General features: G+C 46.9%; 1 protein-coding gene across 1 annotated transcript in view; it reads right to left on the reverse strand.

Moving 5' to 3' along the window:
- Window positions 1-18,349, reverse strand: part of SFMBT2 (Scm like with four mbt domains 2) — a 117,359-nt gene extending 99,010 nt beyond the window's left edge. The window contains exons 1-2 of the mRNA XM_075024618.1: window positions 17,411-18,349; window positions 3,236-3,405 (exon numbers count right to left, since the gene is read on the reverse strand). Of these exons, the coding sequence (XP_074880719.1) occupies window positions 3,236-3,341 (106 nt within the window). The 5' untranslated portion in view covers window positions 3,342-3,405; window positions 17,411-18,349. The remainder of the gene's footprint in view (window positions 1-3,235; window positions 3,406-17,410) is intronic.
- Between the last annotated feature and the right edge of the window lie 5,021 nt (window positions 18,350-23,370).

Genomic DNA, 23,370 nt, shown 5'->3' on the forward strand with positions numbered 1-23,370 from the left:
TATTGACACTATAAAAACGCAACTGTTCCAGCTGTTAACGGCCTCCTGGGATGTTTGGCTATGGGAAATAAAGGGCATAAAGACCCAAAACCTGTGGCTCCAGAAACACAGATTTTTTTTCCCAGGCTTCACTGAAGGAGAATGTATTTGTGGCAAATTGCTTAGCCATCTTATTAGAGCACATAGATACGTTCATGACTTTTTGAGCGAACAGAGAAGCTAAATGCTTTTAGCATTTAACACAGCAAGCGAGGCGGGGGGTGGGGGGGACCTAATCGACCACAAACCTCTGGCTCGGCCTTGGGAGAGTCACCAAGATCCGTATCCCCAAAGAAATTTAGGCACCTCAGGCCAGTTCTTCTCATTCCAAAACCAATGTCTACGGTTGGCCAACTGAATCTCGTCCTAGAGGCTCCACGAATCCCACCTCGAGAGAGGGGTCTACATCATGTGAACAACAAGGATTGAGATGTTCCCTTCTGCTCCAGCCAGGGTTAGCTTCTTCATCCTCAGTGGGGAGAAACAGGCAGCTCCAAACGGCAACTCAACCCAAAGGCAACCCAGCACCCGTGTTAAAATGGGATGACTTGCTTTCTGGAACCGTATCTTTCTCTTCACTGGTGATACAGGTAGCATCAGAGGACTAGGTTTTGTAAGGTGTTTTAAGACACCTCAGCTCCAGATTCAGATGTTTAACTCCAGATGACCCTCAGCAGTCATCTCAGTCACACTACAGAAGGCAGGCTCTTTCTCTTTCACGTCTATGGGAGAATTCAGGGTAATATTTATGTTCTTACCGAAGGTAACCTAAGAGTATCCTGCTTTCTTTGGGTGGGCTGAATCCAGTTTTTTCATCACAGCTCCTCCACATCTACACATCTTCCCCTTCACACAGAGACAGTGCACTTTTCCTGTATCCTTTGCCTCCTCCTGGATGCCTAAAGACATCCATTAGATGAGGGCAACCATCTATGATCGCCCACCAGGTAAGTTCCTACCATCCAACTGTTTCTGGTTCAGGGGTTTCCTTGAGACAAACATCATTTCTAAGCAGTTACTATAACACACCTTTCTTCCATAAGCATGTCCAACTTCCCTCTGAAGCCATCTGAAACAAGCAGAACCACTGCATATACCAGGGAAAAAACCCAAAACTTTGGCTGGCCTAACAAGCCCACAGCACAGGAAAGTTTCCACCTCTCTGTGTCCCACCTAACATGCAGAGCTTAAGAGCCCAGTTGAATCTACAAGCATCGTGGCAAGACCAATTGGACTACCCCACATTTCAAATACGTTTTTAGTGCAACACAGCCAGTTTGCACTTTTTGTAGGACATTGCTGTCATTTTTCCCTACCGCTGCTGACGTCTTGAAAGCCCATCTGCATTTCCATCTCAATTGCACAAGCATAATGCAGTTGCTTGCTAAGAGCTGCCCAGGTGGTCACTGGTAACCTGCAAGCCAACTGTCCCACCCTTGTTTATTATTTTCATGGTAAAAGTTGCAGAAGATGGTTGCACTGCACAAGGGGCTGTGCAAGACAGCTCATCCTCACCCTCAAAAGCTTACAAAGTCACCTCGAGGGCCACAGCTCATAGTTTAACTGGCACGGTCTCACATTGCTGTGAGCCTTCCCCCCCACCCAAACTCATTAGTGAACATGCCAAAGATTCAAATACCAGTCACAGCTTTCCAGTGGGTGGTGGCCAGGGAAATAGGAAAATCACTGAGTCACTGCAAGAAGTGAAGAAACTAAAGGCTGGGTGGCCAAATTTCTGAGGTGCTGAGCAAGAAGCAGTGAAAAGCAGACCAAAACCACAGCTTTGCAAAGGACTTCAGCACAGCACTGACCAATAAAGCACAAACAGCACCACTGGAGAGAAAAGTTGCAAAAGATACTGAAAGCAAAGCATGCAGAGTTTTAAAGTGATCACCCCAACACTGCTACCGTCGCATTTGAGGAGTGTTGAATTAGTGATTCACCACCGGTGAGGGCACCAATTTCCATGGAAGTAGACTTAAGGCATCCATTTAGGAGGTCAACCTGCAAGCACAGACTCATCTGCTGTTTACACCTTAGGATCCTTTTGCCAAGAATAGCTCTTACAAAAACGCAAGCACTCAAGCATGTAAGCACCAACACAAGTACTACAATGCAAAACCAAACACTTTTGTACAGATTAACTGACCGATAGCTCAGTGGTGTTCTCCACAAGTTCATCAGCTGACCTCTCCCATGCAAACACAGAGCAACGATGAAGTTACAAGTTATAGCTGAGCCAAATTAACAGTTCAATGCCACTGGGAGAGGTCTCATTCCTACCAGCATGTGCTCTGGCACACACTCTTCCTCCAGCCAGTTCAACTCACAAAGGTGGCAGAAAATTAATGACTTTTTTTTTTTTCCCCGCTGGATTACCTTTCTGCTGGGTTAGTGAGTTGATTGACTCGGCCCAGGGTGTGATAGGCAGCAGAGGTGGTGCAAGAGAAGAGATGCTGTAAAGAGGCGTCTTCCATTTTGGCATCAGAAAGAAAGTAGATTGGGTCTAGCTATAATGTGCAACTTCACCATAAGATACAGTCTCCTCCTATTAAAGCTAGATATGGGAAGTTAAAGCACCTAATTCCAGAAGAAATCACCAGAAGGTAGCACTTATTTTTCTCTATCTACCATGACGATGCCCAAATTTAGTGCAGTGAATCCTCGCCTTTAGGTGCCCCTCCCAAAGCATTACAAAACATCCAGTCATACCATGAGCACAAGGACAACGTGTGAGCAGCTCTCCACTGGTTGGTCTAATGTTTGTGAAGCCCTCTCACCTGAAGCACTCAAAAAAATTCTGGAGGAAATGAGGGTGAAGGGTCAAAACAAGGGAGAAATTCTGCAATTTCTGAATGTTCATTTCCTCTCTTTAACCACAAAACTCCAACAAAATAAAAAAGGGTGGGGAAACAGAAAGAACACAATATGATGTCCTGGGAAAGGTTTTCCATGGCTTTTTGTTTATATTTTGAATAGCTGCTACACACCGTAGAAGAGGTCTAGAAGAAAAGCTCAAATTTCCCAACCCACCAACCATGGGACACAGTCTAATCCATAAGACCCAAAAAAGGCCTTCAAGCTGTACAACCCTTCCCAACGCTCCCCCGGCAACATGGCTGTCCCCACCCGTGCCGGCGATCCGCTGGAGGGTTGTACCAGCGAAGACGACCCACGGGGCTGAAGGAGAGCTCACCTGAATCAAACTGCTCCACGTTGCCGTTGGCCGGGCTCTGACCCTTCTCCGGGGAGAGATGCTGGGTCTCTTGCATGGTGGCGATGAAAGACGCCCTTGTCTCCATGGTTCAGAGGAAGAGGCCTTGCCTTCCTAATTCATCCTGCAGCAGGGAGCGCCTAGAGGACAAGCTAAAAGAAAGAAAACAATGAGTGACTTGTTCTACCTACACCGACCCATTCCCTCAACCTTTCCTAATGGTTTTCAAGTTATCCCATGTTGATCGTAACCCTTCAATCCTGCTCTCTCCTCCAAGGTGAAGCTAGGGTTGGATGAGGAACCACAACGAAGGGCATCTCCCCTTCGTGGCAATAATATAAAAGCAGCAGCAACAACAATAACAACATACAAGATAATGAGGTAACAAACTATATCCCCACTACTCAACACAAAGGATGCACATCTCAAAGTTCAGTCCAGCTCCCCGTATCACCAACAGAGAGGGTTGTGCCATAAGGTGGCACAACCCGTGCCAAAAAAAGGCACCCAAGAAAGGCCAACTCAACCATCCTCCAACAACTCCAGTCCTTGGCATCCAACTTTTTGATGGCTAACACTGTGTGAGGTATATCTCACTCCATACATATTCAAACTTCCGAAGGCGTATATCTGTGATAATGAAACAGAGGAAATACTGAAGGGAGAATACTTGGGAGAGACTGGAATAACTCCAGAAAATAAAGTTCAGCATGCAAAATGCAGATACTCTAATGAAATAGTGCTGGCTGCTACTGTTTTTCAAATGAAGGCTGACCTAAGGTAACTGCACCAGTTAGTACCGTGCAGGGTAGCAAATATTCACTCAGCTGTAGATTGGGTTATGTTGGCAGAGCAGATTCTTCTAGAAGGAATGACCGCAGTAAATACAAAGCGGAATAAAAACACGCAGAGATGAAAAATGATATGAAAAAGGGAATACAGACTGACTAGATCTTGAATCAGACACCAGGCTAAATGAGAACTATATTTCTACCTACAGTAAGCCACCAGACAAGCAATACCCAGAGATACACCCTTAGGAGCAGATTAAAAAGAACTCCAAAGTGAGCTTTTCAGTAAAACTCTCTGAGATGGTGATGAATTACGAGGTGTCAAAGGAGGACTGAAAAAGAGAAACCAAGAGCTCGGGTTATGGGCACAGAGGGAACCAGCTATTCACACAAGATATGCTAAAGCAAAGACAGATAGTAGGGAAGGTGTGTGTCCAGAATATACGATGTGGAGGACTGGTCCCGCTTATTAGTGGACGCATCCAAGACTTGCATGACAGAGAGGACTATGCTGGCAGCACCGATGCCAAATGCCCTGCAAGAAGCGTGACTAAAAGTAGGAAAAAAGTTTACTGCCAGAGGCCAGGCAAAGCAGGAGGTAATAAGATTGTAAAAATATTATGGGATTTTTTTAACTTTTACTACTTAGGAAGCATATTCAGGAAGGCCAGATATGGTGGTTATAAAATAGAAAGAGGGAGAGTGCTCTGTCATAGATTTTTTCGCTCCCAGTTTTTAAGGCCGTTCCAACGAAAATTGCAAGGAAGAAAGGGACATGTGTGAGCAGTTATAGGAGGAACTAAAAAAGATGAGGAGCATGTCAAGTCTAAGTGCGTGGTTTGGGTTTGCATGGTGGGGTTTTGGTAGTGGGGAAGGGGAATACAGGGGTGGCTCCTGTGAGAAGCTCCTAGAAGCTATCCATAGTGATATCCATTAACTGAACCACGGTGGGACTGTCTGCTGGAGCGATCACAACAGCATCGTGGCAACTGCGATCAAACCATGCTAAAACCGTGAGTGTTTCACAAAGCGTCACTGGTAGAAGTAAATTACCAAGACAGCTGATACAACCTCCAGCTGAAGGTTGTTTGGGCAAAGTTAGACCCCCATCAGCAATTTGCACTCCCCACCCCAAAGAAACCTGCTAATGAAAGGATAAAAATATTTTCAAAAAAAGAGAATATAAACCAATTCAGAGCAATATGCTTGTTGGTCTCCTTGCAAAGTGCTTAGTATACTTCGAGCACTCCATAAATAATAATGATCACTTCCCCACTGCGATGGCCACTACAGCACTTCATCTTTATTCTTTGTTGACATGAGACTTGCTAATGAATTAAGTGTATTATATACTATGAGTATTTTGAGTGCAGCTAACCTCAGAACACATGTATCACTCATCCCCAGTGTATATTACATTTCAATTAACCATGAAACTAGAAGCAATCAGTCTACTGAAAGTCAAAAAACACTTCTCCTTTGGTAGAGAATACATCCGTAAATATCATTAATAATAAATTGGTTAAGCATCAGGATTTTACATCAACCTTGTTAAACATGAGAGGAGAGGAGGTGTCAGCTGAAGCTAAACCTTGGGTGGATTCAGCTGTTTTCATTTTTGCCTAGGACCAGACAATGATGGAAGGTAATCTGGGTCTATTAAAAAAAAAAAAAAATTCAAAGGATGGAGAGAAACAGAGAGAACAATTTAAACACAACAAATCAATCACCTTAAACAGAACTCAGGGGTAACAATATAAATACCAAGAAGAAAGATAAGCCTCTTGGTAGTGTAGTTAAATCTTGTGACACTCCTATGATGCTGATAAGACAAAGTTATGAGCTGATAAAAAGCTGAAGGTATCCAGTCAGACGACAACAGTATTTGCTGTTTCTTATGCAGTCAAGCCCCAAATCTGCCACCAGACCCATGAGAAAAGCCCATTCCCCTGGGTGAGGGAACTTCCCATCAGAAATGGAAAATGGACGGGAAAACCAGCAGGAACCTGCACGAGGTGTCTGCAACACGGCTGGGATGCATCCTTGGCGGCCACGTCTGGGGCTGGGTTTGAGCCCACTTCAATTAAAAAGGGGCAATGCAGAATCTCTTAGCCAGATTCAGCAATGTCATCAACATTTTTGTTTGTTTAACTCTATTTTAATGTATTTTTTGCTTAAGCTATGGCCAACTTGAAGTTTTTGAAACATCATGTCAAGAGCATCCACATCCCAAGAAAACTGGATCTGTCAGATGCTGTAGCTTATCTTCTTATTTTGGGAATAACTAGTTTACCATCTATGGCAGGAGAGCATTTAAGTATTTTCCCAATACTATGTGACAACAAGACCAAACTCTTATGCAAACATAAGCTTCAAGATAGCTCTGAGCCTTCGTGTTGATATAACTAACTAGCAAAGAAAGCTGACATAGGGTATTAATTTTTCACTTCTTATTAATTGCTGCTAATTAACACTTCAAACAGAGTCCCCAGCCATACTGTTAACAGTAGCATGCTGACTGGCCTGCAATCATCAACATTAAACAAGCAGCACACACTGCTGTACTCCGATTTCCCTCTCGGTCTGAAGAAACCTGTGTCCACTGGAAACCAAATTAAGGACCACAAGCCACATTGCCAGCCTGCAAACAAGGGGAGGGGAAACAACAGCAGAAGAGGCTCAAGGTGACGCTACACTAGGCGGGAACACAAAGGAAAATATTATGAAATGCATTTGAAAGAGCAGGGAGGGGGAAACTCCCTGGCTTCAGATCCCTTGTTCATTGTTTCTGCACAGTGGTGGTTCAAACCGATCCGATTCTTCCCCCATGCAGCTCCCATTGCCCCGGTATTTAATGCAGATTCCGACTCTTAATTCACAGGCAGAAAAAGCCAGCCAATACAAAAAAAGAATCTCTTCTATTTCCTTCTTCCCACGGCTGTCAGTCTCAGCCGCACGATTATCTCAAACACGCTGCCTTGTCATCTGTATCAATATTGGCTCTTTGTATAAGTGCCGGCGTTGGCTTCTTCGCACCATTTTACATTTCTCATCTCCTGTCAACTCCACCCTGGTTCTCCTTCCTTTGGAGTAAGCCCCTGTAGGGAGATGTCCCCTAACCCCACACACAAATCCAGCACCCTAGGGCTCTCCCTTGGAGTAATTCCTGAAAAAAAATTACTTTCTCCCTCCAATGTATGCTTGCTTAATTGGGATTGACATAAAAAAGGCAGGCTACTGGAACAGAGCATGCAAAAAAGATCCTACATCCTTGAAACCTCCTACCTGAATAGTGCATCAGTTGAGCCAACGTACCGCTGAGTCCTGAATGGCGGAGAAGTAGAAATCCCACTGCTTTCCCAGCGATATGGCCCCTGCCTCCAAAATTCGGGAACATCCATTGACCTGGGATGGTCCCACCTCCCAGTAAGAAGCCACTTGATGGGTACAGCAGGGCTGCAGTAAGGGCTTCCAGCATGACCCCATGTCCGTGGTGAAGAGCCCCCACCGGGGACATGGTGAGTGGGAGGGTGGGTCCGTGGGCAGCTCCAGGGCTCACTACATTTCCAGAACTCAACCCCAGGTATTTTGGCATGAAGCTGAACGTGGGGTGGCCCCAGCAGACTTCCCTGGTGAAGGCATCTGCTGATTTCACCCAGTCCCCTCAAAGCCAGGTGCCACCACGTGCAGTTTCACGTAGCCTTTACCATCTTCAAGCCTTTTGCAGGACCGTGAGTAAAAAAAGCCACTGCAAAGCGATCAAGGAAACCGTTTTGAAAAAAATGAGACCAGATCCACCCGCCTGAACAATTAGGAAACTGCAGCAATTGGTGCTGAGGCTCTCGGGAAACAGGACAGGGCTGTGCTGAGACCTGCCCTGCCTCAACCCAATCCCGGAGCTGAGATGGTCACTCCAGTTGTCTCCTCTTCCATCCTACTTCCAGAACATCTTTTTTTTTTTTTTTTATGTCCCCCATCTGGCCAAATGGCTTTACATCAGGTAAAATGGGGGCACCTAGGCTGGAGCAGATGGAGCAAAAGCCTAGGCAGGACACAGGTGATATCAGAGCAGGTCCCAACTCCATCGTTGACGTCACCTTGGGGTTTTCCAGCACAAAAAATCCCTATGAAACAGCACTACAAGAAACGATGCCCACCAATCCTACCCACCTCAGGTGGGATTTGTCTTACCTCGTCAATCCTTTGCAGCTAACCGAGAGAAAGCATCTCCAAAGGACGATTTGTGCGGTCTGAGACAGACACCCAAAATTCGGATGAGACAAACAACCCTCTGGGGGTGCCTGTGCTTGCACAGCACCTGCTAAGATTTCAGACATCCAAATTTGCCAGCAAACAAACTGAAGCAGCGACATGCTCAGACGCCATATGGTACTGGTCCTGTGTGTGGAGCAGGGTGAAGGGGGACTCGCCCCTGTGGGACTAGATCTAGGACACACGCCAGTGGGATGCCACAAGACCGACCCTGAATCATGCTCTCCCTCCTCAGGTGACCCACCAAGGCATCTTCTCACCCACGGGACACAATACAAGACCAGGCATCACCCAAGATTAAGGGGAAAAAAAATACCAAGTCGATACCCTGCCCACCCTCAAGCACTCTTCTCCACAGCATCTCCTTTCCCCTTTGGGACTCTGACCCAACATCGCGCTCCTGCAGCCCTCCTGGTCGCCTCCATTGCCTGTTAGCCTAGAAAAACCCGTGTCCCAGTGGATCCCAGCCGCGGTAGACACCGAGATCAGTCTTCCCAGTACCCACGCTGCAAATCACAACACACTCAACCTCTGATTTTTACAGCTCAAGTCAAGTCACCAGTGTTCCCTTCCAGGTCTGAAAGTCTGGATCTCCATTCCTTGCTTTTGAGCAATGCAGGTGACCCTTTTCAATGCTCAGAGACCACCTCCAAGAGCATGCAAGCAATGTAAAGCAGTAAATGCAGTCTCCAGCTCCCCAAAAAGCTAGTTCATGGGCAATGCTGCACATCATCCCATTGCATTTAACACGAGGATGCACAGGACTAAGACTGTGGCTGAGAAGAAAGTCTGCTCCTCCAGGCAGAGGTCCCTAAATAAAACCATACTTCAGGCAGGATTGCTAGTGGCAGCCTGCCACAATATTTACACCCCCGAGCATCTGCACCACGCAAATGGAGGCTCATTTGGAAGGACTATTGAACACATCAAGGAACAGCTTTCACCTCCTAGAGAAAGAGCCTGTCTCTCTTCTCAGACAAAGTACCAGTTGGAAACCTTTTAAGGATCACTTCTTCCAAATTCCTGTCTTTTTTTTATTATTTATTTGAGAGCTTCCCTCGCCAAATGTTTTCACTTATATCAAGTGACAATTTCTCTTTCATATTCAACACCCCACAGGATTTTATTAGGGGCAAATTACTGCTTCGAACAGTGCTCCGTTGGTTCAGACGTACTCTGGGGTGGAAGAAACAAATCCCATCTAAACTGGAGAACTAGGAATGTTCACAATATTCAAATATATAAGAAACAGCTGAAAGGGGAAAGAGTATAATCTGTTTTCCATGTTCTTGGTGGATCGAAGAGGAAAGCTTGGGTTAAAACTGCAGGAGGGGACATTTGATTTGGGCATGAGAAGAAATCACTAATAATGAATCTGGTGAAGAAGTGGGATAGACTGTGGGAAGGGCACAGAGCCTTGCTTTTTTGGAGGGGTTAGGATGCTGATCTATCCAGAAACAGATCTTGGTATAATTAGTCCTGCCCTGGGGTAAGAGATGGTCTGTACAAGCCATGGGGGTCCCTTCCAGCCCTCCTGCTCCAGCCACTCAACAGGGCTGATCTTTCTGCTCTTGAAATCAAGCATCAGTATCATTTGTGCAGCAGCACAGAAAATAGATGGCTAAGGCTGGAGGAAAAACATGCAAAAATGGGAAACTAGAGGAACCATCAGAGCAGGGACAATCTGGATTGTCCATCCTGAAGGGGAAGAAGGACAGGAACCAAACTTCTCCGAAAACACATGGTGGAGAAAGGATCGTGCGAGGTGGTGACAGCCCTCCAGAACTCAGCAGGTCCTTGCTCACCTCTCTTCTTGCACTGGTGCCGAATGCCTCATACTTTTTATGCCAACAGAGACAAACCTGTTTCACAAAGCAATTTTCTCATCCTCCCTACCTGGCACACCCTGGAGTCCAGGATACACACAGAGATAAACAGCAGTAAGATAAGGTAACAGAAAGTAAAATAAATCTAATTAGAGAAACTAACTTGTTTACAGCAAAAAGCCCTGCAGTATTAGGAGGAAATAAAAGGGGGAAAAAAAAAAAAAAAAGAGATAGATTACAGACAGGCACACAGACTTAGGTACGCATCCCGCTCTTAGCTGCCCTATGTGTAAACATAACCTAAGGACCTAGAGCTGGACTTAAAGCAAAAACCTGCCACAAACTTCACTGAGGACTAGATCAAACCTCTAAAATTAAAAGCACTTTTTCGTTAAATTTCCCTTCTCCCAAGCGAGCTGGGTGTTTTATAACCAAGGGATTGCTGCCACACCTGCACCCCTGCCATCGCCCCCACTAACCCTGGCCATCCCTGCCTTCAGCATCCCGCGAAGCGCACGTGCACAGCACCGTCCTCAGCGCCCACGTCAGCTGGCTGCGGGACCCTCCCAGATTCGGATGCCAACAGCAGGATCTGGCCCCAAAACCACCCCGCAGCGCTGCCAAAAAAAGCCAGGCGAGGCGAGCGGGTGCCTCTCCCCTGCCCTGCGTTTGCATTGCTGACGCTCATTCCAAGCGGCTGTAAAATCCCCTCCTGTCACAGCACTGATATTTTACTTCGTCTTTCTGTAGATATAAATGTCAGCGTAAGGTGCCAGGCCAGGGACAGCGAGGTCGCCGTGTACTAATCCTTCTCATTTCCAGATGTTCTGTCACCTACTAGGTGGCCGTCACCTTCTCCATGATTCAACAGGCAATTTCTACGATGTAGCCCCGCTCTGGTAAAGCACTTCTACCCATGCTAAGGACCCAACATACACCAACTACTTGGGGAATACGGCATATTTAAGAAAAGGCATCGTCTAAAGCTCTCAGCTGAACCAGGGCCATGAAGAAGACCGAATCAGTATCTCCAATGCCCTTTACAACAGGCAAAAGAACTGCAGGGAAGAAGCACAACGGCAACATCAACCATCTTCAACGCCCCGATTTCTCCCACCTCCGTGTCTGAAACGGAGCTGAAACGAGGAAGCCTTTTAGACGGGTAACTTGAACACACACAGCTGCTTATCACCCTGAAACATCTCATCCGATGCTTATCATCTCAAAACACCAGCCCCGTGGATCAAAAAAACTCAAGTCAGACCCCCTGAACGGGACCCATCAGCCAAGCGATAAAAGTCACCCAGCGGGAAACACAAAATACTGTTTTCGTGGACTTAATTTAGGGCCCAATTCAGAAGTCCCTCATCAGCCAAAACTCCCATCGCCCGGGGCAATCAGTTCTGCCTTCTATGTTGCAGTGCTTTGCAGCAGTCGGAGCCATCTTCCAAAAAAAAAAAAAAAACGAGATGCAAACCAGAACCCAGGAAACATCTGCCATCCGATTCCAACGCTTTTTAGGAAAAATGACATTTTAGGTCTTGGCACTGTTTGGTTCATTTAAACAGCACAGCTGATCAGCATTTGGGCTTAGTCCTACACACGCTTACATCCCTTTCAGTGATTTACATCCAGAAGCAGCTTCACGGACTGGCAGAACCTGCCAAAAAAAAAGATGCAGCCATCTCCTGCCACCCCTTGGTACAACAGCAGGAGGAGGAGGAGGACCCTTCCCTCCGCCAAGTGCATGTGAGGGCAGCCAGCAGACCCCTGCCAAGGTCTATCCAGAACCAAATTCCACAAGACAATTTAACTCAGAGTCCTCCGAGTCACATTTACGGGGCTAATTTCACCCCATTTCTCTAAGAAAAGACAAATTGGATTCCCTTTCCTTCCACAAGTGGCTTCTAAGAGATGAAGGTGTGAGCTGCTCCAGGCCATCCAGGCTTAACGTGCCTCGTGGAGTCTGGTCTTACACCTGCCCCTTGGTCAAAACACCTTCCGAGAAATAAAGATTATATTTTTCTTGTCCTTTCTTTAAAGGGATATTTTTAATGCATCCAGGAAAGCTATTGCTTTCCACCCAAAAGTCCTGGCAGGGGACTTATGGCTCCTTAGACTTTAAGGATGCTCAGCCCGTAGTCGTCTGGTCTCATCTACACCGCAAGGGTAAGAAGAACGTCACCTCCTGGATTTTAGTGGAGGGAATTCATCTTCCTTGCTAAGCAAATAAACGCAAAACTTTCCAATAACTTCTATTCAAACTGCGTCTCAGGACTTCACCCAAGAAAAGAGGACTCCCTTGCACAAGCCACCCAGTGATGCTAAAAGTATTAATCATGAAAGTAAGAATCATCAGTGAGAGTAAAAATAGCAAGGCTTCTGCACATACCTTTTTTTAAGCCTCACACCTACTCAGAAATGATCTCTCGGTCAGCTGTCAAGAACTGCTTGGTTGGGCTGGGGTTTTTTTCTTTCTTTTTATTACTATTTAATTTTAGAGCAAATGCTTCTGATTCATAAAAACAGAGTAACTGTGAACACATTTTCCAAACCAGCCCTCTCAAAAATGCTTTGTTTAGGTCTTGCAAAAGACCAATCTCAAAATAAACTTTTTCAGGGGTTTTTTAAATGTCAGTGACAGCGTCTTTGCTCATATTTCTGCATTCCCCTGGTTTGCAACCCAAACATTTTTATCACTGTAGGAGTCATACCTGAGATACAGAAAAGAAAGAGAAATCTTATGGCAGAAAACCCACAGGATGGATTTGACTGGTTTCATCAGAGATGACTGTCGTGCAGAGATCAACAGACACTTTGAAATTACAAGATTTAACTATTGACAAGGTACCATCAGCTGCTACTCTAATCATAAAAAAACCTTCTGCAGGGGACCAGCATATTACAACGATAGAACAAACTCAGTATTTGCAAATAGCATCACTATTAACAACAGCATTTCATTTTCAGTACTGAGGACCCTGCTGCATCAGCTGATATACTCTGTATGTGTCAATACTCGCAGTAATAAAATACCTCTGACACCTCCATCGCCTTCAGGTCATCTAAAACGTGGCGCCTGTGGTCACCACATTAATTTTCTCTGCGCACCTTCAGAAAGATGCCTCTGGCTCCTCTGCTTCAAGTTTTGGCTACTTGTCCCAGGTTTTGGAGCTTTCCACAACTCCTTTACTTTGTCACTTGGACCAGCCACCTCCTTCAACCACCCCCCCGCCTTGAAAACCCCCTCGGCCACCCTCCATACCCCCCCTCAGCCCACACCGACATGAGTTCAGCCAGCAAAAAGTCCTTGAAGAAACAAGACGGCACCTTCTCCACCACGTCCCATCCTTCAGCAAGGCAACGTCACATCCCCTCGCTGATGCCCTCGGATCAGACCAGCATCCCCACGGCTGTGAAAGGCCAAAACCAGCGACTCAAAACACATATATGTATTTCTTGGGCCAGCAACACGCTCAGCACAGCGCAAGCCAAGGGTGGAGGAAAAGCATCCCCAGCCTAAAGAGTTGACAGTTGTGGTGTTTATTCTATTCCTAGTAACACTACCATAAAGTTTTAATAAATGCTTCATTAAAACATCAACTGTTTGTCCAGCCAGTCAATTATCACTCATAATCACAGCTATATAACTATATACTGACTTCTACAGATGTTCTCACATCTGTGCGAAACACTCTCCACCTCTGCGACATCCTTATAACATCTGTTGAATATTTGTAAATATTTTCCCAATTTATAAATGATACTGTCTTGCTCATAATGCTTCCACTGTCCCACTACCCCGTGCGCCCCCTTAAATCATTAAAAAGGTATTTCCTTGTTGTTTACAATGTACTAGCCTCTTGATAGCTCTTTGCTGTATCTATTTAAATGGCTTTTAGATTTTCACTTAGTAACAGATTACACCGAGCCTCCATCTTATCACAGGAGTTATTAGGACCTAATCCTTTATAAGCACTAAAGTTATTAGACTTGTGAGAATATTTTCTTCCCTTCCATAAATAATCTGTTGGAGAGGAAAAAAAAAAAGAGGGGAAAAAAAAAAGCCACTTGCATCGCTGCTCACCCAGGCAACAGCCCCAACCCCGGAGAGAAAATCTGCCTCGCCTGCTCCTCCTTTGCCCCCAGCAAAGAAAATCAAATTTGTTTGTACCAGAAGGCACTAAATCCTGGCCAGCACCCTCCTGCCACCGCAGGAAAAAGTTCCCGGAGGAGGTTTGCCTGGTGCGACCAGAGCTAACCCTAACGCTGGCGCTGCAGGAGGGGCGCGCGTGGGCTTCGTGCGGCAACGGGACCCCCTCCCTTTGAGGGAATTGGGAGAAAAGATGGGGGGGGGGGGGGGGAAGCAAAGCGGTCACAGAAATAAGGCCCCTTTTGGCTGATGTGGCTGGCAAAGAGCCAAAGGTGGGGGTTTTGGGGGGGGTCACCCCATCTTGGGTGGGGTGTGGGTTGCAGAGCCTTGAAAGAGGCACTGCTGATGCAAAGCAAGGCGTTCCCATCAGAACGGTTTGCAAGAAAAGAGCCATTTTAGGCTGCTTTTCCCGGTTTTAAGCCGATGTCTCCAAGGCAAAGAAAAAAAAAAAAAAGGTGAAGTGAGGGAAGAGGGGCGAGACCCCAGGCACAGAGGGATCTGGAGAGACCTTCGCACACCCCCTCCATCCCCGCACCCACAGCACCCAACCGAGCGAAGATGCTGCTCTGCTCGGACACCACCTCCCTCCGCCACAACATTTTCCTCCCCAAGAGCACCAGGGGCGCAAACCGATTTTAAAAGCTGTCCTATCCAAGGGGCAGCAAACTTGGGGACGGGGGAGATTCACAGGGCAAGGGGGGGGGGGGGGGATTGCTTCCATTCTGCAATGGCTCCATCCCTTCCCACCCCAAAGAAAACCCCACGGGCTGACACGACTCCACTGCAGCTCTTAGATTTTTGCCACCCAAGTCCCACCGCTGTTTGACAGCTGCCTGCCACGCTGCTCCGCTTATAATTAATGCTGTTTTCTGCTATTTTGATAAGAGATCACAATCCTCCCGCTCCGGTCTTCTCCTCTGTCCCCCTCCCCACCACCCATGTCCTGCGATGTGAGGTTGCTGCCTCCCCGAGCAGCAAAGCTTGGTCCTGGGCAGGGGCTGGAGAAAAGTGGGGGGGAAACGGGGTGGGAAGATGGAGCAGAGCCCTTTTGGAAGGGGAAACCTCAACCTGCGCGCCAAGACGCACAAACAGCATCTCCAACCGCTCCCGCTAAATAAAAGCGTGGTGGGTTTCTGGAGAGCATCTCCAAGAGGTGCAGGGAAATGGGGAGGCAGATCAGCACCCTTTACGCCCCCCCCCTCCAAAATCCTCCCTGGCTCCTTCATTCCCAGCCGGACACTGACAGCCTGCGATGCTGGAGCATCCCATCGCCTCTCCCGCCTACAAAAAAAAACCACAGATGCTCCAAAGTTACTACCTCGCAACCGGGGTGAGACAATCCCAGAAGAGCAGCAGCGAAGCGCTGCTCTCCGTACGGGAAGAAGGAAGTTTCTCCTGCCCTCTGAGGCTGCCTCGCTCCTCCAGTCCCCTGGAAAATACATTTGCAAAAAGCAGCCGGGAAGGGCACAAACAACTCCCTGCAAACTCCTCGCGAACTCTCATTCGCTCGCTTTGCCCAAAGCTGCGATTTGCCTCCGTCGTCTTGGGCTTTTTAGGGTCTCTCTGCAAAAGAGACGCTCGTTGCAGCACACACTGGGTAAGTCACTTGTTCGGCAGCCCAAATTTCCGTGCGTAGCAATTTCAGAGCTTTTTTTTTTGCTAAACAACAGAAAAAAAAAAAAAAGCAAAACCACCACATCCCCAGTTGACTGCGCCGAGGCGAGCGCGGAAGCCTTGACAGCTCCAACAGGACATCTCATCCCACGACATGTCTACTGTTAATGCAAAATAAATCATTGCTGTGTCTCTCGGCTTTTTTTTTTTCCTTTTTTTTTTTTTTTTTTTCTCATGGCATGTCTGCAATTTTGGCATTCAAAGGCAAATCGGCCGGGCTCCGAAGTCTGCATGCCCCTTCTCATGGCTCCTTCCCAGCACATACAAATGCCCTACACTTTTCCCACCGCTGAGGGGGGGGGGAACAACCCCGAGGACAGATCCCATCCTCTTTCCTCCGCATTTAATTCACCAGCGCACCTCTCCGACCAACAAAAGAGTTGAACCAAACGTGTGGCACCTCGTCTTTCTTCTTTTTCTCCCCTCAAAATGTTTATTTTCAGTTTTTAAAGACACCTTAACCCGCCATGTTGAACTGACAAGCTTTATAAATATTCATTTACCGCAGTTCGGGAGCGCTACGGGAAAATATGTATAGATCAGGGCTGCACATTTTGGCACAGCTGATTGCTTTCTTTTCTTTTCTTCCTCCTCGCCTTTTGCAGCAGCTTTTTTTTCCCCTCTCCCCTGCAGATTCCGAAGAAACCCACCCGCACACCCAAAATAACTCTTTCCGAGACGTGCATCAGCCTAGTAAATTTGAAAGGAGGTCGCACAAGCGCTTAGCAGGAAAGCACCAAAACGATAGATACTACTTTAAAAAAAAAAAAAAAAAAGAAATGAGAGCCTGTAAAATGCGATACGCTGAGGTAAAAAGAAAGCCCCTGCACGCCTGCGATGAATTGCACAGGCAGCGCAAACCCTGCCCGCGGAACTCCGGCGTGCCCTGCCCGGGGGGGGGGAGCGGCACCCACGAACCGGAGCGCAGGTACCGGGGATCTGCCCGAGCCGCCCCGCCACCCAACACTTCCCAACAACTCCACCGCCGCCTTCTCCTTCGGAGGAGGAGGAGAAAATAATAATAATTTAAAAAAAAAATTGCTAAAAAAAAAAAATTACTTAAAAAAAAAATTACTGAGAAAAAATACTAAAAAAATATACTAAAAAAACTAAAAAAAAATTACTAAAAATTACTAAAAAGCTAAAAAACACAAAAAACTAAAAACTTTAAAAATTACTAAAAATGCTAAAAATACTAAAAAATTGCTAAAAAATACTAAAAAATGCAAAAAAATACAAAAAACCCCACACCCAGCTTCCTCCGCTAAAAAAAAAAAAAAATTAAAAAAAAACATTTTTAATGTATCTTACAAAAGGAAAAGCGACTCTCTCCACCCAAGCGGCGCAAAACCCAATAAAGGGAAATACCAGCCGGGAGGGGTTGGGGTGATTTTTTTTTTTTTTTTTGGGGGGGGGGGGGGTGCCGGGCGCGGTACCTTACCTGGGCAAGTTTGTCTTTTTGGGGGGAGGTGTTTTTTTTCTTTTTTTTTTTTTTTCCCGCGCCTCAGCGGCGAGCCCCCCGCGGTGCGCGGCGCTGCGCGGAGCGGAGCGGAGCCGACCCGTCCCTCTGCCCGCACTCGCGGCAGACTCATTCCAATATGGCATCCGCGCAGTGCGCATGCCTGCCGCTCTTTTTAGGGCTTTCTTTTTTTTTTTTTTTTTTTTTTTTTTTTTAATTTAGCAGCCAACTCCTTCAGTGACCTTTTTCAGCAGTTTCAAAAAAAAAAAAAAAAAAAAAAATTTCACATACACATCCCAACCACCATCGCCCCGGCTCCTCCGCGCTACGCGGCCGCGGTGATTCCGCGCCCCGAGCCGTGCCTCCGCCTGGGAAATGGACTAAATAACCTAAAAAAATCACCCGTGAAATCGATGCCGCGGTTCCTCCGCGGTGCGGGGGGACGGCGCAGCGACCCCACGGTCTCGCCGCCCGCGCGTTAAAGGCGATAAAATCCCATAAAATCCCATAAAGCATTTTATTCCGCCGGGAAAGTGGGAGCTCTGCCTCCGCTCTTCCCCCCCCCACCGCTCTCCGCAACCTTTGATTTCGGTTTTTCCCCTTATTCCCTGTCGCGACAAAACTTCCAGGGAGGGAGATGGGGAAAGAAGGGAAAGCAAAAAATACACCGTGTCCCCTCCAGCCCCGTCCCCTCCGCTTCCCCAGGTTCCTGCATTACCTGTTTATTCCCCATTGCAGAAAATAAATTAAAAAAAAAAAAAATCAAAAACCAGGCGAAGGCACAGGGCGAGATGCAAAATCAACTGGTGCGCACCCCTCCGCCCCGCCCGGCGCGCAGGCACACGCACAACTTTCGGTCTTTTGCACGCTGGGTTCTTTCTTTCTTTTTTTATTTTTTTATTTTTTTTGTTATTTCTTTATTAAGCGGTTGCAGGGGATTCACGGCAGAATTGCGCTGAACGTCGGCGTGTGCGGCTGTGCTGGGGGGGGGTGTGTTTGCACGTACAGCCACACTGCGGGATTTTTCTGATTTTTTTTTTTTTTTTTGAGAAAATCAGCCCTAGTGCAGGGATGGAAAGTCTGGCCAGACACCACTGCCCATGCCCCCCCTCTCTGACTGTTCCTACTCCCAGGGATGCAAGAAAAATCCCCAAGGGACGGGATGGGGATAAAAGCCCCCTCTGCAGCTGGGTTTATTCGGGATGCTCCGACCGGTGGTGCCTGGCCAATTTCGGAGCTTTCCCTACCCAGATTTGCTCAGCAGCGGGTCTGTGGGTGTATTTTGTAGGGATTTTGCTCCCTCTCTTTGCAACCCTGCCCAGGGGCTGCATAATGCTTCTTGCTGGGGATTTTTGGAGCCCCAAACCCCTTCTCCTTGCAGGCAGGCAGGGGCTGCATCCCTGATAGGGCTGAGGATGCAGGCGGATGCTTTTGGAGCATCCTCCGGGATGGAGGCTGGCGCAGAACATATATATATTCAACAGGTCTGGAGGAGAGCTGAGGGAAGGGATATCGCTCCTGCAGGGCACCAACTGGTCCTTGGCTTTGCCCTTTCCACCCTGAAATTCACCCCAAACGCTGGTGTCTATCCCCACGCCCGGGCTGTCAAATTTGCCTCTCAGCCCACAGGCTCAGACACAATTGCTGCCTCCACTTGCTTTTCTCCGGTTATTTCTGAGCCGAGGTTTGATGTTTTGGGGTGATCTCGTGAGCATCCCTTCTTGCAGGAGGAGGGGATGGTCTCACACCTCGGGACACGGCAGAGCGGTGACACGGATTTTCCACATGTGGCCCCAGCGCTCCTCTGTCCCATTGCAATCACCAGCACCCTTTGCACTGGTTCTTGCTGGGGATTCATCGCTGAACCTCCCCAGCCCCTTTCTCTTCCACTCACACCATACTCTTTCTTTTCCACCAGCCTCTCATAGACACATTAGCACACCTCAGGGGTTTTGTGCAAAAAAGGCAAGCAAGGAGTGCAACAGAGATGAAGAAAGGTGTGATTTTTTTTTTTCTGGGATACATTCATGGAGAAGATACTGAAGACCAGAGAAAAGAGCAAATATTGCAGACGGTGCATTTCTTCACCATAATCCACGTTCCTGCCATTCACAGCCTATCTCTGAAAGGTTACTGAGATGGGTTCAGCCCCTCCTGCTCTAGCAGAGTTCCTGTAAAACATACAAATCACACAGTTCATCTTTTTCAGGCTTTGGGTCAGATGGGATTTCAAAACAGCAAGGGAACACTGTCAGAACTTCAAAATAAGACCAAAAACCCAACAGATGCCAGGAAAGCATTGAAGTCCCATTTCTCCAGATGATCGTGGAAGTGGTTGACATTTTCAGCATGGTGACATTTCAGATTTTCAACATACTTTTGAAAGGAAGATGCTCTGCACACACGATGTCTCTGTTCTAGCTCCTGTTAACCTGCTCTAAATTAGGTTACACTGAGATTCCTCTTGCTGCAGCATATTTTGATCTAAAGCTGGTGGCGGGTGACACTACCGTCATCCAGCTTAGGGACACAGCCACAGCGGCTCTCACAGCATTTCAGATGTGCCTCCATCTCCTTTCCATTAACACCAGATGCATTTGTGCTTTATTTCCTTTCGCACTTAAGTGCTCTTTGCAGGAGCTTCGGTTCCACTGACTTCTCTGAAGCTTCTTCTTCCCTCTTGGCCTTGGTTTTCTCTGCCCTGCCCTCTTTTACTTTTATTCAGAGGCTATTTCTGAGGCACTGACAGTGCATTTGGCCCTGTATATGGAGATGTAGAAGAAAGCATTATCCTTGTCCAAAGAGTTTCTGATCTAAATTAGCTCTGTGGAAGGTGTCCAAAGAGGTGGATTAAAAAAAAAAATAATGTAAAAATAGTCAAGGCTGAGGAAGAAAATCCCTTCAGAATTTTTTCTAGGCGGCTGCTACAATAAGACTTTCCAATATGAATGAAAAGCTGCAGATTTATATCAGGTCTGATCTGAAGATGACTGTAACGGCTCCTGTTGGCAGCAAAGACTTTGGATCTTGCTCATAGCTGAGAATACAAATTGGTTTAGTGGACATGAACTGCAGTAATAGCTGAGAGATTTTGTTTTAATGCTACCTTTTAGAGCATCGCTGGGAAAAAGAAAGCACTTTGAGAAATACTAAATTGTCCCTGTATAGTATCCTAAGATGTAAAATGGATTTAATCCCTGGTGAAAAAATCACACCGAGGTTAGCTCCAGTTTTAGTCTCCGTGATGTGATGTTCTCAGGGATGTATCTTCAACTGATCAAAAGCAACTTGGCGACATTAATTTCCCTGCTACCCATGCTATTTAATGCCTCATCTGTTGGCAGCTAGTGACGCCCAAACCTGTATTTCAAGTTGGGGATAGAGGTTTCGTATATGAAATTTTTTGTTGTTATTGTTTTTAACAAAAATACTTCTATGCAAATAGCACTGATAAAAAAATTGTATTTACCTGAGCACCAAGTAGCCAAGTTGCAATGATCGTCCATCCGCCCTTGCCTCCAATGATCACCCCCAAAGGATGTAACTGTTCACACCCCAAGTTTTCCATAGCTGAACAAAAGAAACATGTCCAACCCAGTGAAATTCAGCCAGACCCATTACTTTAGATCAGATATCAGCAGTTTCTGATCTCCGGCATAGATTATCAACACATGTAACCTCTCCCATTTTCCAGGCTGTCATCTTCCACAGGTTCAGGTTTTTGGAGGAGAGGTGGGGATGTAAAAAGATCTCCTACACAAAGAGACACAAGCATGTACACACACACAAGTGTTATGGCATTAACGCTCCCAGTTCCTCTCTTTTCTCCTGGCTCAGGAAAATAAATGCCCCGGGGGACTTTATAGGATTTGTAGATGGATGTGCATTTGGGTACCCACTTCTGGCCCCAATTTAGCCAGGTGCCTGGAGGACTGAGAGTACTCCACGTGGTGTTGAGATGAGGTCTGTATTTGCACAGATTGTCTTGACATGTTCATAAACATGAGTAAATGGCATTAGTCCTGCAGATAGTGCAAATGGTAGGATCCGAGCCAACCCTTCTACAGGTAAAATGGCAAAACTCAGGCTCTGGAGGTTCATCTGTGATAAACACTATCAGACTGGGCAGAAGTTATTTGGTAGAGCCAGGTTTATACCCAAAAGAGCTCCACTTTGGGGAGACACCTGCCTGCTTTGGGATGCTGCCATCAAGTCGCAGTGCACTGCAAAAAGGGGCAAGGCTGTGGAGCTGGCACCGGTGAATTATTTGGGGATAGTTAGAGGTATCCAACCTGAGCGAGCTGAAGCAGGGAGACTGTCTAACAGGAGCTTGGTGCCAGAGGAGGAGACCGATGGGACATCGTCTGGGGCCGTCTCCGTTGCCAAGTGCAGCTCCCGTTACTTGTCCCTCTGCCATAGGCATCTCCTCTCTGCGGGACTGCTCCTGGGTTCCTAGTGATGCTACTCTGCCTTTTCTCCCCTCTGTGCAAAAAAAACGGTGGCGTTCGGCCTCTTACAGTCTTACCCTATTCAATCTACCTTATACTCAATCTTTACAAGAGGAAAAGACACCATAAGGCCCTTATTTCGTGCCGGCTGAGGCTGGCGTTGTGTCTCAGGGCCAGGGCTATCACTTACTTACACCTTTGTCTTCTTTGTATTCCTCAGCCCTAATTCAGAGAGAAGTTGGTCGCTGGAAGCTGGCGTTAGAATGCTGAAAGACTAGTTTCACAGTGCCATCTCCTGGAGAGGGATATCACATTTAAGCTGCTTTTTTTTTGCAGATACCTTTTTTCGGCCAATATACCATTGAGTGCCGGGTGCTTGGAAGGCAGGTGTTTAAGGCATGATCTAAAGAAGAGATTAGCATAAGTGAAGGTAATCCAAAATTTAAACTCCCTCGTTACGCTTCGCAGTAAAAGTCCTGCTTCTTAAATGCTGTGAACAGCAATGAGATTACTGGCTTGGGATTCATAAAACCTTCACCGGGTTACAGTCTCACACGGTTTTGCACCTCGTCCTTGACAGCACCAGCCCTGCGTGCAGCGGTTGCAGGGGCAAAAAGCTGGTCCCTTGCTGTACCCCTTCTCCTCCAGCAGCTCAAGGGATACCTGGCAAAGGGATCATCACCTCTCAAACGAGAGGTTTCGGGGCCAGGCATCCCCGTAGCCTCCAGCAGCAGTTGCCCTGCAGACCCTTGCTCAGGACGCACACAGCACGTGGAGATCCACACATCAATTCCACAGCCCAAGGCAGTCTTCACTGCAGCTTACTCGCCAAATTTTATTTATTTTTATTGCCTGTTGATTAGGAATTGGTGCGTACAAGTTGCAACTACTCAGCAGAGGGGCGATGACTGGCTTTAACATTCGCTGGAAAATCTGAGCCAGTGCATCATGTCTGCAGCTCAAGAATCCCTAGAAAGCGTGGTCTCAGTGCTAAACAATAGCTCTTCCACCTTAGCAGTAAATGAAAAGGAAGCACATGTTATATCCAATAAATCACAGCACTGAGGTTCAATACTGAGGCTCCTAGCTATGAGTCTTATTGATCAAGCCTGCACTATGGAAGACATCCACTCCCGTATCAAGAACTTGCTCATTTCTAGCAGTTTTTAACAGCTTCCTTATTTATTTTGAGTATTTACAGGCTTTTTCTCACCAGGAAAACACCTCCTGGTGTGTTTAGCCTCTACGAGCTGGTGTTGGGAAGGGCGGCTGGGGAAACTGAGGCAGGTGGAGCTGAGCTCTCACACAGAGATGTGCAGTCACAGGGAAAGGCTGCAGTAATGGAAATCGATGTAGACCTCCGATGTGGGGCAGCACGGCACAGCGGTTATAGCTTTCACTTCACAGGGGTCTTTCTGCCCAACTCTGTGATGCTAAACAAGTCATTTCTCCATTTCCCTTTAATACAGGAATCTCCGTAATGGTAGAACAAAA

Source organism: Buteo buteo, chromosome 4 (genome assembly GCF_964188355.1).
Source record: "Buteo buteo chromosome 4, bButBut1.hap1.1, whole genome shotgun sequence".
NCBI classification, from domain to species: domain Eukaryota; kingdom Metazoa; phylum Chordata; class Aves; order Accipitriformes; family Accipitridae; genus Buteo; species Buteo buteo.